We start from the raw sequence: 18,246 nt of genomic DNA, 5'->3' as shown, positions 1-18,246 counted from the left end.
ATCAAGGTTGTTCTGGGGAAACAATTGATATGCGCAGTGTACCAAGAGATTTGTCAGATAAAGCAACACAGTGTGCACAAGTGAAGGGCTGAATTGTAATTTACCTCTTGTTGTTAAAGCTGATTTATTTTTATTCAAGGATGTTACACTTGAAAACTTAATTTTAGATATAAACCATCTGCCATCAGTTCTTTACTCAGAAATTAGTTTTGTTATCTATGTATCTCAATGGAAAAGGAAGCATAATATATGTTACTTAACTAGACTGTAACCAGACATCCAAGACTAAGACTGAGGGGAATCAAATGTAATGATCTACGAATCGTCCAATGAAAAACACACTTGGGCCTATAAATAATCTGAATATTGTGAGGGACAACTATATTTTGATCTAACTTTCACCAGTTGTTTTCTTACAAAAAAAAAAGTAATTTATGTAAATTTATGTTAAATATTCAATCAAACATAAAAATGATTTGAAACCAGATTAACAGCACTGTGTCTGCTCTCTGATCCTCTTGCCATCTCACTGCAATTGTGAACTTTTTCCTGTGCTTTACTACTCTGCCCCCTAAAACTTTGGCTGCTTTCTGTCTGCACCATAGAAGTAGAATAAGTAATCTGCCCATGAAAAGTCTCTTTAACTTCTAGAAGCCAAAAATGCTGCCTATGCCAATTGAAAGGTTTTGTGTTGGGTTGGGTTGGGTTTGTTTTATACAGTATTAATGTTTTTATTTATTTATTTATCAATAGCGAGGTAAAAATGCCTCTTCCTGCAATTATATAAATCTCTCCAGTCCTAAAAAGTTAAATTACAAAATGTATTCATTATTGTAGAACATACATCAATAATAGTAATTAAATAAATTATGCATATATAAACATAATAAACTTAAATGTAAATATAAACACTTATGTGTTTTAATGTAATTATTATGTTAACATTATTTACTTAATTTGTAAAGGAGCTACAGCAACATGTCCCCCTCAACGTGATCGTTACAGACCTGTAACTAAGCCACGTTTGTCACATTGTGCAGTTTTGAGCAGTTTAACTTTCCTCACAAACCAAAAATGTTCGAGAGTGGACGTCATGGGGATAGCAATAGAAGCCTTTTCCCCCGGTTTGTGAGAGCCATTTAAAGAAGCCCACTATGTGATATACAGGGGTCAGCCATAATCCAGCCGGATACAGAGTCACGTTAATGGAGTCTGCTCTGCATGCCTGCGGTCAGCTCTGTGCTGCTCTCTGAATAAGAGATAACAGGTCTCTTTTAAACGTGGCTGTAAATGGAGCTCCCCCTCGACAGACGCGGAGAGCTCGCGCCATTTCACCGCCGCACTTTTATGATGGAAGTGCAGGGCCCGGGCAGCATGTTTCCCCGTCTGTGATCACTCGACCTTGGCAGCAATTATCTGTGTGTTTGCCTTTTAAATTCCCCTCCAGAACAGACCTCATTAAGAACTAATGGTACAGCACAATTTTAGCCAGGCCTGAATGGCGTACGCAGGGGTTTGGAGATGCTACAGGCCGTCCATCCTGTTTGGAGTGGATTTGAGTGATTGTCCTGGCTTTTGTTTGCCTAAACCTAAACATCTTGTAATTGGATTTAATCAGAGACGTATCAGCTAAACAGGCAGCAAATTGGACGGTTCTTTTTTGTACTGTGATTAGATTAGCTTGCCTTACAGTCTTTAATGTTTACATGTCTCTGAAAAGATTGCCATGAAAGTGTTTATTAGTGACCCGCTAAAAGATGCAATTAATAAACGGATTTTCTAATTGTAGATGCAGATTAAATGCACTCAAGTCACAAGTCGTGCATCATAAGTGGCTACCCCTCATGTGCTTGTAATCTCCATATAAGCCTCGTGGCACACGAAGGGCTAATATCAGGATGATGAATGCTAGCAATACATTGGCAAGAGAAAGAGGTATCTTGGGAAAAGCACTCTCTACTGTAAGAGCTTCTTCTTGTGGACATGTGTCCCTATGGACCCACACACTATGACTGCAAAAAGCAATACAAATCAAATCGCTGTCAGATGTGTTAGATTTATAAGTTCCTTAATGTCCAGGAAATGAAACATAGAATCCGCCTAACCGACCGCATCGGCTGGGGGAATCCAGAGAGAAATAAAGAAGCGGTTGAGAGACGGCACAAACGTTGATTGTGTTTGTTCCCCATTTGTACAGCACGGCTATTCTCGTACAACACAGCAACAGTGTGTTTGCAATGCTGTTTTCTGAGTGTGTGTGTGTGTGTGTGTACCTCAGGCACACCACTGTTATTGGTTTCCCTCCATGTTATCTGTCGCTCTACAGGTGTCCTGTTAGTGGATGTATAGGCCTGTCACAGATGTCTTGGGGAGAGAGGAAAGTGTGTGTGTTTAGAGGTGAGATGCGCCAGCAGGGGAAGGAAACATCCCCCTTAATCAAGGTCCTCTAAAGCGGAGCCCTCTTTTAGCACCGGTGGCGCAGTGTGTCCTTCAGAGTCGGGCACAACAGTCATTACATCCTCCAGTCATCATTGATCTCCTCATGTAGGCAGCAGATCGCCCAACAGCAATTAGCTTCAGTCTTAACGTACAAGGGTAGAGCCTTGGCCGTCTAGCGGAACATGTGACTCAGCAATGGCCCGCTTCAGAAGGGGTAGATTTGAGTGGGTGTGCCATGTGGCAGCATTCATGGAGCAGCATGGCTCTAAATACTCTTGTCAAGGGCAAGAAAACAAAGTCTGAGGGGAGAACGGACAGATTTTGCCGCTCGCTGGCCGACAACTATTTGCTATGGAAGATTTGGGGAAGATTGGAATTAACCCCACACACCAAGTAGATCTTGGCTGCTAACTTAAATTATACCTTGTATCACGTGGCTTGTAGATTCAAATTTTGACCAGAACACTGTAAAGCAACATGTTTACAGACACTCAGGTGACCACTGACAGAACCCTAGCAAACAACCGACAACACCCTTGCAACCACATTATAATATGCTGACCACCCAGAACATCTCAGCAACTACATAGCAACACTTTGGCAACCATCCATATCGCCAAAGCATCATGCTAACAACCACTCAGAACACTTTAGCAACGCCTTGACAACCCTCACAACATTCCAGCAACTACCTTTAATACAATAGCAACCACACTGCAAATCCCTGGCAAGCAACTACAGTTTCCTAGCAACTAGATAGCAGCATGCTAAAAAACACTCAAACTTCATAGCAGTCGCATAGCAACGCCTTGACAACCCCCACAACATTCTAGCAACTAACTACCCTGAATATAATAGCAACCACATTGCAAATCCCTGGCAAGCACCTACTGTATCCTTGCAGCTATAGACCCTATGTAGCCCCGCCCCTTTTCAGCGCTGCCCTGGTTGTCTTTTGTCTTCCGGTCTGTTTTTTCACAGCGATCTTGCCAATTTATAAATGAACGGCTCATTTTAAAATCTTCCCGGTCACCTGACATTTGTTAAGACATCTGCTTTAAACATTACAATCCTCATGATAACTTTTGTTAACTTTACATCAAGTAAATCCACTTCAAAAGCTAATTACTCCTGGACAGCGATGCCATAGAAATATACAGAGCGACCGCAAAATGGAAGTTCAAAGACAATATTCTAAAGATGGCGGCACCCTTGTTTCTCTGGCGCATAAGGTCTATATAGCAGCATGCTAGAAAACACTCGGAACTTCTTAGCAGCTGCATAGCAACACCTTGATGACCACCTACAACCCTTGTAACTACTCAGAATACTAAAGCAAAATTCTAACAAACACTCAGAACTTCTTAGCAGCTGCATAGCAACTCCCTGGTACCACCAAAAACACCCTAGTAACCACCTAGAATACTATAGCAACATGCTAGCAACCATTCAGAACTTCTTAGTTGCCACATTGAAACACCATGGCAACCACCTAGAACACCATAGTAACCACTTCAACCACGTAACCACTTCAACCATGTCGGGGCGACAGTGGCTCAGTGGTTCATGTAGGTTGTCTACAAACCGAAAGGTTGGTGTTTCTATCCCCGGTTCCACCTGACCAAGTGTCGAGGTGTCCATGAGCAAGACACCTAACCCCAGCTGCTCCCGACGAGCTGAGTGGCGCCTTGCATGGCTGACACCGCCGTCGGTGTATGAATGAGTGAGTGAATGGGTGAATGAGAGGCATATATGTAAAGCGCTTTGGTGGCCATTGGGTCTGTGAAAGCGCTATATAAATGCAGTCCATTTATCATTTACCACACAAAATTCCACAGCAAGAAAACAACCACTACGAACTCTAATTATTTTTCAGACTTCCCCTTATTTGTCTTTATAGAAAATCGGATCAGAGAAAAGTATGTCTGTGTACAGATGGATGGAACACAAGTATTCACTCTTACAGATGGACTTTGTTAACCATTGAAGAGATGTAATCCTGAATATGTTCATTAAACTGCGCACAGTTTGAGTGCTGTCATAATTGTCTCTTTCTTCTCATCTCCTGTGTATTTGTCTTTTTATGAATGTTACTCTTTTTTTGTCCTTTTCAAAGCAGATTTTTTTCTTATAATGACCTTATCCTGACGTAAATACCATTTCAGAGGCTGTCTCAGAGGGTCGCTGCTGCTTTGAAAGCTAAATAACCTCTATTAAAGCTCTTTGATTTGGGCTTGTGGTTCGGCTAGAATTCAAGAGAAAGGTTTAAATTTCTATAAGGTTTATAGGTGTTTTAATTACTGTAAGAGTCATGTGATGAAATAGTATTCTCATCTTTGCACCCTCATTTCCCCTTTCAACAGTTCCAGGGCCACCCATGAGACTTGTGTTCCCGGAGGTGCGTCTGACAGAGGTGAGGGTGGTCTGGCAGCCCCCTGCGGACCCCAACGGCATTATAATGGGTAAGAGAAAAACAATAGGTCATTGTCCTTCTCTTAGACACCAATGAAATTAAATGTAAAACAGATTTTTCCAAAATATTCTTATATTATTACACTACTGTTCAAAAGACTACCCCCAAAAAAGGAGCATGGTTTTTCACAAAAAAATCTTAAGCAGCACAACTCTTTTCAACATTGGTAATAATAAAAAATGTTTATTGAGTAGCAAATAATACTCTCAGAATGATTTGTGAAGGATCAAATGACACTGAAGGCTGGAGTAATGATGCTGAAAATTCAGCTTTGCCATCACAGGAATAAATTACATTTGAACACATTAAAATAGAAAATGGTTATTTTAAACTGTAATCATTTTTCATAATATTACTGTATTTTTGATCAAATAAATATAACTTTGTTGAGCATAAGAGATTACCGACCCCCTTTGTCAAATGAACAGTCATTTTAAGTTTAGATTTACATTTCACCAAATTACAAATTTACCAAATATATTTTTCTCACCATATTTTCACTCTTCTTGTGAGAATGGTCTCGGCTGACCCATGTAGCCTGGATTCAAGTGCAAAGCTGCTTTCATGTACTTCACCTCACATTAGCAGTCTCCTCAGTACTTGATCTGGCCTACATGAGAGCGTGAAATGCATTGGGCTGGCAGTATCTAGCTCAGAGCAGAGCCTGTTTCTTCCCTCTGCTCTGTGAATGAAGCCATGTCACCGTGCACCTGAGACTAATTCCTCATATGGGAAGAGGGAGCCGGAGAGGAGAAAATCCCTGCGTTTTAATGAGATTAGTCTGACTAACACCTCAAGTGAATGGAGCTCGGAATAGCCGCCTGCCAAATCATGCTGTCTGTGCAAATCACACCGGAGAAGAATACACACAATCTCAGCGATGCAAAGATGAGATCCAAACACCCTGTTTGACTTGGGTTGATAGAATCCTATTCATGAAGCATTCATTTTGAATAAAAATGAGGCCAATTGAAGCTATTTTATGATGTTTGGGGAAAATTGGAACTTTGTTATGGTGTGTATACTGTAGAAAAATGAGATTGAAAGCGTATGGACGGTTCATTTTAGTCTGGGATGTGGCACAGCATGACTGTTTAACCAGCAGTCTTGTAAATCCATGTTGGAAAATAAAGCTTAAGATGCTATAGCTGTGTATTGGAACATAGTAGCTAGTTTCTAGCTGTTGTAAACCTCTCATTAGCTGTATATCAGCTGTTGTCCCCCAAAACACGTAAACAGTGCCTGTTTTCATTGCTCTGTTTGTTGAAAAATATCAACCATCATATCCGGCCAACAAAAGATCATTATTTGTTCAATTTCCTTTGGTGATGTTAATGGCACAAAAATTTTAGCGGCACATAGTAAAGTTAACATAGGAACTGTTAAAAACAAACTATAGAACAAACCATTTTAAATGTACAAACATTTTTTTTATAATGTCCAAAATAAATGAGTAAACAAAAAGAGAGGCTGCTTTGCAGGAGGAGCAAAATGAAAGGATTAGTTCTCCCAATATAAAAATCCTTTCATTTACTCCCTGTCTTGTCTTTTTATTTGTTAAACACAAGAATGACAATGATTGTAACTGTCAAGCTAAGAAAAGCATGTAAAAGTAGTCTTTTACATGATTGTGTGCAGTATTTCAAGCCTCCTGAATTCATTTGATTGCTTTGTGAGTGAAACAGTCTAAAATTTTGTCATATTCACTCGAAATAATGCAAACCTCTTTGGTTCTCACGTCTATTTTCAGCGTGGTATATTTAAATGTGTTTGTAAGTGAAGTAAGGAATGTGAAGCCTCCCCTTTCACTATGAGAACTACTCTTCCACCATCCTTCACCAGCTAGTTTAGACCGTTTAGAAACGTCCAGCCTTCATGTTCTAAAAAAACAGCTACCAGCTTAGGCTGGATTTTCCAGCAGAGGCTTTTGTTTACAGCAAAACCTAAATGTAATCCTGTTTTTAAAGCTGCTGAAAAATGTATTGTGTTCCCAGAAGCGTCAGCAAACCTAACCGTTAAAGTCCATGGCTGGGAATGGGAGTTTGCTTTGGATTTTTCAGCAGATCGAGTAGTTATTCTTAATCTGACTCCAGCCGCCTCGCTCAAGCACAAAAAGACGAAGGGTTAGACAGAGGAAGTCCACAGAAAATGCCATGCTAAATCACACCGGAGTTCAGACGTGTGTTGTGAACATAAGTTAATAGATGTAAAGAAGCCCCTGCCAGCAGAACCTGGTTAATTACATCAACACTGCAGCACTCCCAGACGAACACGCCGCACGCACTGTTATTTTGCACTCTGTTTCCTGTCATACTTCAGCAGATCAAGAGATACTGGTTATGTAGTTTGAAGTCACAGAGAGAGCTCTTTGAAAGAAGAAGAACGAGATTGCCCGGCATGCCTCTAATTTGCTGCATCTTGAAGACAGGAAATGCTTTGAAAGCAGGTGTTGATGAGAACGTCGCTTACTGAGATTCAGTGGTGGAGCGCTGGGCTTTCCTGCCCTTTCTGCCTAGGCGCTGCCCTTGTGAGTGTTTCTGCTGGCCGCTGCAGGACCGGTAATCACTGGGCAATAAATGAGGAAAATACAGCTGCAGGATTTTGTGGGGTGGTGAACTAGCCAATCACATGGGCTGATGCCCTCACAGCAGAAACCCTTTCCCAAAAGCAAAGCCCTGATAAACTATGCATGGGTCAGAGCCTGTCGGAGCCACGCAAATGTTGAGCGAAAGGGGCTGCTTTCTGCCCACGGTATGGAAGTAACCAGGAAGAGAGTGTGTGTGTGTGTGTGTGTGTGTGTGTGTGTGTGTGTGTGTGTGTGTGTGTGTGTGTGTGTGTGTGTGTGTGTGTGTGTGTGTGTGTGTGTGTGTGTGTGTGTGTGTGTGTGTGTGTGTGTGTGTGTGTGTGTGTGTGTGCGTTCATGGATAAATGTATGTGATTTCCACTGCCCCTCATGGCTGAAGTGGACATTAGGATGAAATGGCAGCCCTCAAGTGCTGCAGTCTCACAATGTGGGATGGCCTAATTTAGTTTTGCACAGCCAAGGGGGCCGACATGCAGTGCAAGCATCCCGAAAGATAAATAGATGGTTGAATAATGTTCCGTCTCTCCCACGGCCAAGCTCTGCCCACACGTTCCATTTCAACATGTTTCCCGTTAATGTTATCATTTGTATTGCTTGGTTTGCAACACGTGTCATTCCCACAGACATGATGCAGATGGACACTCGGCAGACCTAGCTTTTATAGCCTAGCCTAAACACCACAACACAACAAACCACACTTGTTCAGTCTCTAAATTGGGAACTACAACATGCCTAAAATATTTGATATTTTATCATTAAAAATAATTAAAACACTTTTTTTGTAATTATTGGCTTAAAGGGACACCAGGCAAGCCTGAGTGTTTTTTCTCTACGAAGCTCCCCCTAGCTCCCCCTGGTGTCTGTTGTTCCTCCCCCCTCGCCACGAGCAACCCAGCCGATCAGCTGTCAACCCAGCTGAGCATGAACCGGCTATTTCAAACCTTCAAAACTAATTTCGTTTGTTAATGACAATGCTAACATCAAAGTTATAGTATCTAGCGTACTAGTAAGCCAGTAACAGACAGCGATCATAATAAAAACCTTTACAGACAATAGCAGACATCCTGAGGTCACAATTACTTGAAATTTAAATATTAAACACAGTTTATTCCAAAGTTACTTACAAGTGCAACAGCAAGAAGGCCAGGTCAGCATCCGTTTTGCAGGCTTCTGTTTCTCTCAGTTCTGAAAAAGCTGGTCCGATATTTACTCAAATCTGACTTCTTGCTCGGTCAGTCTCCCGTTTCCTCTTTCGTTGGTCCTCCGACAAAGATTTCCTAGCTTTCTGCTTCTTTTTTACAGGCTCAGCCATAACTCAATCTATCGTTGCCCTTTGCTTATAGCTAGCCGGTGCTTGAATGGGGGCATGTATGTGTGCAGTGCCGTCAAGCAATTTGTTACATCGCGAGACCTGATATCACGCGATACTTCCTGACGGGCGAGCCCGGCGGCCCCGCCGGCCCAAAGTTACAAGTGAGTTTTTTCCGCTCTCGGGCACCATGGGGGGTGCGAAACCACCACCATTCAACCCGAAATAAGTAATACAACCATTCCACTGACTCCGAAGCTGTTCAGTTAAGGTAAAAAGTTACCTGGTGTCCCGTTAACACACATTCAGTCCCTATTTAAAGGTGTAGTGTGTGATTTTTAGCGGCATCTAGTGGTAAGGTTACCAATTGCAACCAACAAAAGTTACGGTGGCCGACAGGAAAATATATCATGGTCTGACAGCAGAGAGTAGCCAGTTCAGCAATGAGGTTTCTTTACAAGGATAAATTAAGAAATTATGTTTACTTAATTATTCAGTAAAACTGCTCATTCTAAGGTAAAACAAATATAACGGTTCATTTAGTAAGGTCTTTATACACCACGGAAAACTTCTTTTTCAAGGTAGTGATGAAACACGCTCTTTTGCGCTGTTTGTTCGCTGTCGGCTATGGTAGAAACATGACGACACAATACGTCGACCTCCATAAAAACATAACAGTTCATTATGCAAGGTCTTTATACACCACTGAAAACATAGTTATGGATCTTATATTGCATTTCTGTCAATAGATCCTCAGAAATATTACACAATGCACCTTTAAGGAAAGAAAGTGTAAGTAACACTTTACTTACACGTAAGTAACACGTAATGTAAGTAACATTACTTAACTGTAATGAAAGATACTGACCTTCTATTTTTGTCCCATCAAATGCTCCAACCAATATCAAATTAAATACAATGATATAAGAACAGATTTTGTTATTTTTCAACTGCTTCAGTTTGAGCAGAAGCTATCAGTGAATCTGTTTTTCACCCACAGATTTGGTTGTTTTTATTTTTGAAGTAAATAAGTGTAATAATGTGCATTATAATGTACATATCAATTAGTGATAATGCTGAATAATATCCAGTATAAAATAAGTTAAAAGAACATAATTCTTGTTTGGAGTTTATAAAGAAGTGCCTGAGCCATACAGATGGTACAGTGTAAAACAAACAAATTTCATTTCATGCAGGTTTGTTGTGCATCACCATTTTGTGTGTTGTTGTTGTTTTTTCTCTGTGTATTGAATTTGACATTTGGAATAAATTTGATACAGGGAATGAAGGCAAGGCAGAAGACCTCGCCAATGAAAGACAGATTTAAATAAAGTCTTTTTGCAGTAAAGGGAAGCAATGACTGCAGACGTTAACCAGAGCTGAATTTAAAATAGATGCTGATAGACCAAATTTTCCAGTGCACTGAAGCCTTTTTGAAAGCCATTCGTCTTTTAAACCTGCTGTTGTTTTTCTAAAGATGATCTCCCTACAACAAATGGCTTTTTGAGGAGATATTTTTCCTCCTGCCCTTTTATACTTTGATTTCACAAAACTGAAAACAACTCTCAAAGTTTGCAGGAATGTTTTTTATACTTTTGATGTTGGTAAAGGCAGCTTAAGCTGCCTCACTGTAGACATGAGAAGGACGGAGGATCAAGACTCACCTCAGATGATCTAATAACTGTTTTATAGGATACCAGGTAGCTTACCGTCTGGATTCTGGGGATCCCAACCAGTTCATCACAGTAGAGGTTGGTCCTGATACCCGTCAGTTCACCGCATCCAGCCTGACCCCAGAGGCGGCCTACATCTTTCGTATCTCCGCCAAGACGGAGCAGGGCTGGGGAACACCTGCACAGGCTATGGTCATAACTACTGAGATTAGAGGTGATGCAAACACATAAATACTCTATACACCCTATCTATTTACTAAATGTTATTGATCTTATTGCAAATTATTAATCTATGCATGTTTCTTTTAGGTTTTAATCAAAATATAACTCAATCTTCTAGTGAAATACAGACTTCTCTCTGGTGACGTATGCTAGACTACTCCAATAATTTAGTCTGCATAAACTTTGCTCCTTTCTTACAATCGACCGCAAGCTTTCATTCAGATCTGCCTTTATCCAAATAACACCCAATGGATTGAATCAAGACTCAGTCCTACATTTTATTTTTCTATGATCCGTTTCACTCGGCTGTACATCAAATTATCCAATCATAGCCCATATCCTACCCCTACCCCTAAAGTGAAGGATAGAGATTGGTAAAAAGAAAAGGACATTGGTCCAAAAAGAAGTCATGTTAGACAAAATTAAAATTTATGCTATTCACTTTCCTGATCAAAATAATTTGTATTTTAGTATTGTATTAAAATATGTAATATTTTCCTCCTTTGAAACGTTTGATTAAAAAAAAAACGTTCGTTTGAAACTTTGATCACCTAGATCCAAAAATAATGTTAGATATTGTTTCTACAATTTGTGCAATAGTTAATACAGTAATTAAGTGTCGGTTAATGTTAACATAATATAAGTTTGTTTTGCAATTATAGCAAATAACAATAAAATTGAAACAGAAGCATTACTATACTGAATTGCTCTGAATGATGAAATTGACTTGAGAAATGGCTGCTGGTGGTGTTTCAGGAGGAAAGTAGTTATCGACAATAGACTAAAACCTCACAATCAAGTCCGGTTCTTTTCACGATCCCAATAATTCCCAGAGGATCATTTTATTTTATTGAATATCCTATTTCTCTAAGAAATCATGTCACATTACAGAAGTAAAATTTATTGTGAATGCGTTTTTCTTATGATTTTGAGCAAATATTTAAGTTTAAATTCTCAGAAATGCATGCATGATCCATATCGTTCTTTATACGCTATGATGTGCATCCCAAATACTACACCGGTAATAAACTGATCAATGTCAAGACAGACAGATAGTTTGGGTTAAAGATGGAGAGCGATTGCATATCATCCTTTGACCTCCTGAAACTGCTCGATTGGTCATTTTAAAAGCTGCACAGACAAGGCTATTGCAATCATGGCTTTCGATAGCTTTGGTTGCGCATGATCTGCATCTTTAATGGCGGTCGATACGGTGCACCTTTAAATAAACAATTATGCCTCTCTGTATTGAATTCTCCCATTAAAATCGATGAGGCTATGCTGTTGCGTGTCACACAGGTGGGGAGGGGTGGAGAGGCCAGGGCAAGACCCGGTTGACTGATGCATACATGAGTAGAAGAGTCCTGTCCAGCGATTCAGAACAGTCAGCAATACCAGCCTGACCCCTGAACTCACACTTTACATCTATCTCCCCTCCATCAGAGCGACCGCAGCCTCCACGGCAGCTGCAAGTGCCACAGGACCACGTGCAGTCCCGCAAACTGCAGCTCAACTGGGTGCCCGGAGGGGACGGCTCGTCTCCCGTCCGTTACTTTACCCTACAGACACGGGAGCTTCCCAACGGCGGCTGGCTCACACATTCCTCCGCTATAAGCCACAATTATACTTCCTGGGATGTGGACAGGTGAGCTCATTTCTGAACCCCACAATCCCGCAAACAGCAGTACGGCTTTACCCAAAGACTGCCCTAGGATGACCCTGACAGTTGATTCCCTTCGATTTTCACTGCTTCACAGCCACATGTGTTCCCCTGCAGGGAGTGATATTAAATGTGTAGGAGCCTTTTTTCAGTGCAGCAATTTATGATACTCAATCCAATTTGAGAGAGTGAGAAACAATCAGTACCTTGGGCTACGGGCACTCCAGCTTTTTGCATATGAGATATGTCGGATCCGCAGCCATGATTATATGGGCAGTCGAATAGTATTTTATATGCATTCAGAGGGCCATCTCATCTTGATTATGATGAGTCCCCTTTCTCAGTTGAAAACTCTCTCAGCCATCAGCTTTTGAGTGCTTTTTTAAACAGCCAGATTGTTGCTAAATGGATTATTCAGGACTGATTTGTGTCTTTACCAGCTGGAGGCTTTTAGGAGTGGGGCATCATGGGAAAAATATTCCCTTTAACCAAGTAATACGAATAGTGGAAAACCCCCTTGTTTGGAAAGCGCCGTGCAACTCATCTCAATCTTCAGAGATCGGTTATGAGACCTAAACGATATGTTTAGTTTGTTAACGTGTTGGCTTGCGCAGTGTGTTTTGGGTGAATGTGAAATGAACAAATTAGAAATGTAAGCAAAGATTTTTCCACATATTCCCTTTACTGTCAATTCAAGATGATTTCCAACACAAAATGATTGACGAAGGCTAGGCAGTAGGGCTGTGCAATTATGACAAAAGCAGTCATTTTTGTATTATTACCTTTGATATTGAATTGTGATTATTTATATGTTATTATGATCATATAAATGATTCATATAATTGTGCAGCCCTACTAGGCTGCATTCACTGACATATTTTACCTGCATCCCAGTTCTTATCATATTTCTGGGTTCATGAATTGGCACATAAGCTGCACTCTTGTCTTTATATGAGCTCTCCAATAAGAAGTGTTTTGTATCTTATTTCCGTCCTCACCTCTCTGCCTCAAGTGCTTTAAGATAAAACTCTGTAATTGCCAGCGTGTGCCCTTGGGCTTCAATGGATTGTGTCCCTGACATTTATAGATACTAGCTCATACATGCACTGCTGAGCCACATCATTTGTGATGTGAAAGGTCTTTGTCCAATATGAGAGAGCTCACGAGCTGTGCAATCCCTCAGGCTGAAACCCTACACTTCATACAAGCTGAGAATGATGGCGACTAATGACGTCGGAGACAGCAAGTACAGCCAAGAAACGGATGCAATTACCACTTTACAAGATGGTGAGTAATAATGAGCGTGTAGTATCCACTGGCTTTGGTTGATGCGCTATTGATTCAAATAAAAGTCATAGAAGAGCTACAGTCTTACTATCTGCGCCATTTACTTGGAAGCAGAGGTCTTGGAACTGATTTAATTCTGTCATTATTTACTCACCCTCATGTTATTCTAATCTATTGTGTGACTTTCTTTCTTCAGTGGAACACAAAGGGAGATTAAAGAAAAAAATGTGCAGCTCACTTTTTTTCATGCACTTAGAATGAATAGAAACTGGAATTTTTAGGCTTCAAAAAGGACACAAAGCACCATAAAAGTTTGTCCTAAATTTCCACAAGGGAGCTGTGGGAAAGTTCAGAGAAAAAAAATTATAAAAATAAAAAAGATACTAACTATCGAATTTGACAGTGTTAATGTTTCTTCTTTCTAAAGACTCATCAGAAGTCATGAGAATCATTTTATTCAATGGTCAACGTGTTTCTCTTCAGGTTTATACATCTAAAAGTAGAAAAAGATATGAATGTTCTCCATATGGATGCCTTTAATAGGGTCCCTCGCAAGGGGATCATCATATTCAGGGGTCCAGGGCATTAGAAAGACTGAAAACCCCTCACCCATATGGCTCAAAACTTGCTGGAAGAGAGGTAAATACTGCTTGTCTGTTTCTCACAGAAAGCCATCATACGACATATGAGGACTAAAGCACACAAGTGATATGCTGAACCACTTTTATGGTGCTTTTTTTTAGTTTGAAACCACCAGTCCTCATTTTCTTCCATTACAGTGAAAAGAACATTCTTCAAAAATCTTCCTTTTTATGTTCCAGAGAAGAAATAGCTAAAAAGATTATGGAATGAGATTCCCTTATCTAAGAATGTATCTAACCGGATCTCTCCTTGTATTTTACTTTTTTCATGCAGTTCCTGATGAAGCGCCCTTGATTCAAGCCGTGAAACCCTCCACGACAACATCTGTGCTGGTGCAGTGGCAGGTACGCTAATGCCAGCCCAGCCCGGTCGTGTGAACTCCTGACCCCCATTAAATTTATCTGATGGCCAGATAGCAAACCGGCTCCAGCATGAGAAGAATACCAGCATGTTGCAGGCTATTGCCAGTGAAATTACAGCCCTGTTCTGTTTAATGATCTGACTTTTGTCAATAGGTAGCCTTGCTTCACTCTGAGCAGCCTCTAAGTATTCCTTGTGCAGGTTTGAATAAATTAATGACATGCGGTATTGATACCCGCACATTTACAGAGCTCGCAGAGGGCTTTGGCAAGCCCAGGATAATTAATACCCATGCGCGACAGCGATCCTGCAATCTGAAGGGATATTAATTAGTAGCTGAAACCTTTATTCACTGACCTATGAGTCCCGGATCTTCTCACTACTGTCTGTTTTATCAGCAGAACCGTGGGCCGAGTTGATTACACTTAGCTCGGAGCTTTGTTAATTACCCACTGACTGAATGGCTCAGAAATTAAATCCTCATCTTTTATTTATCTTATTCGTTTCGCGGCAAGCATCGCGCACAGATGCGCGATGGGAGATCAGTCAGCGCTGTCTGTCTGTTACAGCCAGGAAGGCTTTTTTATCAGGGTGTCCTTTAATAAGGATCGTGAGAACAGCTAGTGGAATGTGACCTTTAATTTAATCTATGCCTTTGCAGAAGCCCAAGGAGGAGAGTTTGAATGGGGTTCTGGTGGGCTATCGGCTCTACTACCATGAGCTGCAGTATGACAGCGCTCCGCAGGAGTCAAAGAGGGCCGTCAACAGCTCCTTGCTACGCACCGAACTGACAGGTAACTAGCGGGAGGAGACTCTCCTCTTGAACCAGAAACGTCTGCACACAGGCGTGATTTATAGCTCGAGTGCTTCTTTGAACACTTTAACCCATGCAGTTATTGAAAAAAATATATTTATTTCTCAAGGAATACCTCAAAGTTTTAAACTCACTTGTTTTGACGTGTTTACTTTTGTGCAAAGATATTGTATTTCTCCCAGCTACTCTCTCAGAAAGAAATGTGAGTTTTAAATTGAAACTGGGACACAATCAGTGATGGCAAATCCACGTCAATACAATGACTATGAACTTTATCAAAGCATTAGGGTGAGCCTCCTCCTTGCAGTTAGGACAATCATTTTAAATCAATTTACAGTGGATTTTCATATTGCTATTCAATTGTAACATGGAAAAAGTGGCAATTTATTAAGAAATATTCCAGATGGTTTTTCATCAAATGCAAAGCTTGTTTGAATATTATTTTTATTGATAATCAATTATAATCATAAATATAACTGCAAGCAGCAATTATCTGTGCCAAGTGCAAAGAAGACAATAAGACATGCTACCATGGCTGGGAGTGTCAGACCAACTGCAACAATGAGCAATTAAAGACATTTAAAGATGATTTTAGGAAAAATCATATATACAGTAACTAAAACTATGATTTAATGGATTATCAAGACACATACCGAATTTTGTAACGGTAAACCAATGCATTCGTAAAGTGTTGCATTTAATATCATGATATTATATTGTAATTAATGGCAATGTCCTTGTTTTGTTCTATTATAGCACAGTTCCAGCGTTTTTTTTATGTGTTCTCAGAGTGAGCCCATGCATGTGTGTGTCAAATTTGGTGAAAATATCTGATTTTGTTTTGGAGTTAAAGACACTTATATGTATAAGAGCATAAAAAATGACCCATGGGCGACTTTGACTTTTAATTTTTTTTGCCACTTACCATCAAAATTTTGACATTTGGGTATTAGCGTTTAGCCAACGACCTATGTTTCCAAACTTCCTACTGTAGTTTCGTCTCGATCGGTCTAATGGTTTAGAAGATAATGGCAAATGTTTTTTTAAGCGCTAAATTACAACATTGCGCTAACCATAAGGCAAAACCTAGAATGTTTGGTATTGTTAGACTCGGCAAGGATTCAGGAATGACTCCCGTGAAAATATCCAGGAATGACTCCCGTCAACAAAATCCAAAGTTATAAGCATGTAAATAGTCTGAAACTTCTCAGGCTCTTTCAGAGCCGATGACCCATGCCAAGTTTTGTAACGATACGTTCATGCGTTCATAAAATACAGCATTTTAGTACAAAATTCAAAATGGCCGATATGGAAAAATTAGATATCAATTGATTCGGCATGATGCCCTGAATCTAATGAGACCATGATTTTTGGACAAACCGTTCAGAAGTTATAATCAAAAATAGCCATTCTTTGTATCTCCGGACCAGTAGGTGGCGCTGTGCCGAAATGCAGAATGTAGACACAAGTCATGCTTGTGATGACGTACCAAGTTTGGTCTGAATAAGATAAAGCATTGCTGAGATACAGCCTTGCGTCTGTTTTTGCAAGCACTACATAAAATTAGTTTGCGCGGTATTCAAGATCATCATAACTTTTTGTCGGCATACTCTGAAGATGATCTGGTTTAGTTTTCGTGAAAATCGGACCAACCGTCTAGGACGAGTTTGAAAAAGTAGGTTTTTAAATAAATTCAAAATGGCAGAAGGATTTTCATGACGGAAAATGCTGTCATATGATGATCAATCGAATCGTCTTGAGCCAAGGAATCAGTGGGAATTTAGTTTCTAGCCCTTATGATTCAAAAGTTATTAACATAAACATGAGTGAAACTTTGGACATTTGGTGGCGGTAGAGGGATTGAGTTAGACACTCCAAATTTGCTATGGTGACTGTTCAGACTGTTCTCTATCAGTGTGCCAAATTTATTACTTTATAATTCATAACTTTCCCACAAGCAGTTATATGGGCTGCCATAGACTTCCATACGGAAGAAGAAGAAGAAACGGAAGAAAAATAATAATAAGAACACCAACGATTTCAATAGGTGCCTCCACACTTTCAGTGCCTGGCCCCTTATAATAATAGTAGCATATATATAATATATATAATAATAGTAATATCCCTGTTAACTAAGAAAAGCTGGATCCAAAATTACATAATTTTTGGTGGGAAACAAACATAAGCAAATATTACCAATGGTTTCGATGAATTCTGTGATGTTTTCTGATATTAGTTGTTTTGTCTTACTTTACAATATTCCATGTTTGATGAAATGAAAAATATGGTTAATATTAGTCAAACTTAACTTGGCTAAATGTAATTTAATTCTTGTTTTCAATCCCTCACTGAGCTTTTTTTTCTGTCCATTTTGGCAAGTGTTTGACGTGTGCTTTTGTGCAAAAATATATATTGTATTTCCCAACTACACTCTTAGAAAAGGAAGTCGAGTTTTGAAAGGAAACTGGGACACAATCTGTGATGGCAAATTTCGAAATCCACATTAATACGATGAATATTGTGCAAATTTGAACGTTATCAAAGCGTTAGGGCACTTTTTCTCCTTGCTGTTAGGGAATATATTTCTGCCGGATGGCTGAGCGTAGGTGAACTCATTACGCGCTCAGGCTGCGTGAGGTGCGGAATCATGAGTTTGAGCTCTGAAAGTCTGATATGCCCTCTTGTAGAAACCCTTTTTTAAACTACACAGACATATTCATTTAAGTTACAGAGCTCAGAAGGAACAGTATAAAAGGATTGACTAGTGGTGCGGACGTTCCTAT

The 18,246-nt window shown here is 40.0% G+C and overlaps 1 protein-coding gene across 2 annotated transcripts in view; it reads left to right on the top strand.

Annotated features, from left to right (window-relative positions):
* The window catches only part of sdk1a (sidekick cell adhesion molecule 1a), a 391,713-nt gene that overhangs the window by 338,943 nt on the left and 34,524 nt on the right, over positions 1-18,246 (top strand). For both annotated transcript variants that reach the window (XM_077213331.1, XM_077213330.1), the window contains exons 28-33: positions 4,803-4,901; positions 10,498-10,692; positions 12,144-12,345; positions 13,544-13,647; positions 14,563-14,633; positions 15,311-15,443. In XM_077213331.1, the coding sequence (XP_077069446.1) occupies positions 4,803-4,901; positions 10,498-10,692; positions 12,144-12,345; positions 13,544-13,647; positions 14,563-14,633; positions 15,311-15,443 (804 nt within the window). The remainder of the gene's footprint in view (positions 1-4,802; positions 4,902-10,497; positions 10,693-12,143; positions 12,346-13,543; positions 13,648-14,562; positions 14,634-15,310; positions 15,444-18,246) is intronic.

Source organism: Siphateles boraxobius, unplaced genomic scaffold (genome assembly GCF_051911475.1).
Source record: "Siphateles boraxobius isolate OS27281-9 unplaced genomic scaffold, OSU_SipBor_1 66, whole genome shotgun sequence".
Lineage (NCBI taxonomy): Eukaryota > Metazoa > Chordata > Actinopteri > Cypriniformes > Leuciscidae > Siphateles > Siphateles boraxobius.
Note: the sequence above shows the minus strand (reverse complement) of the source record. Positions and strands in the feature narration are given on the sequence as shown.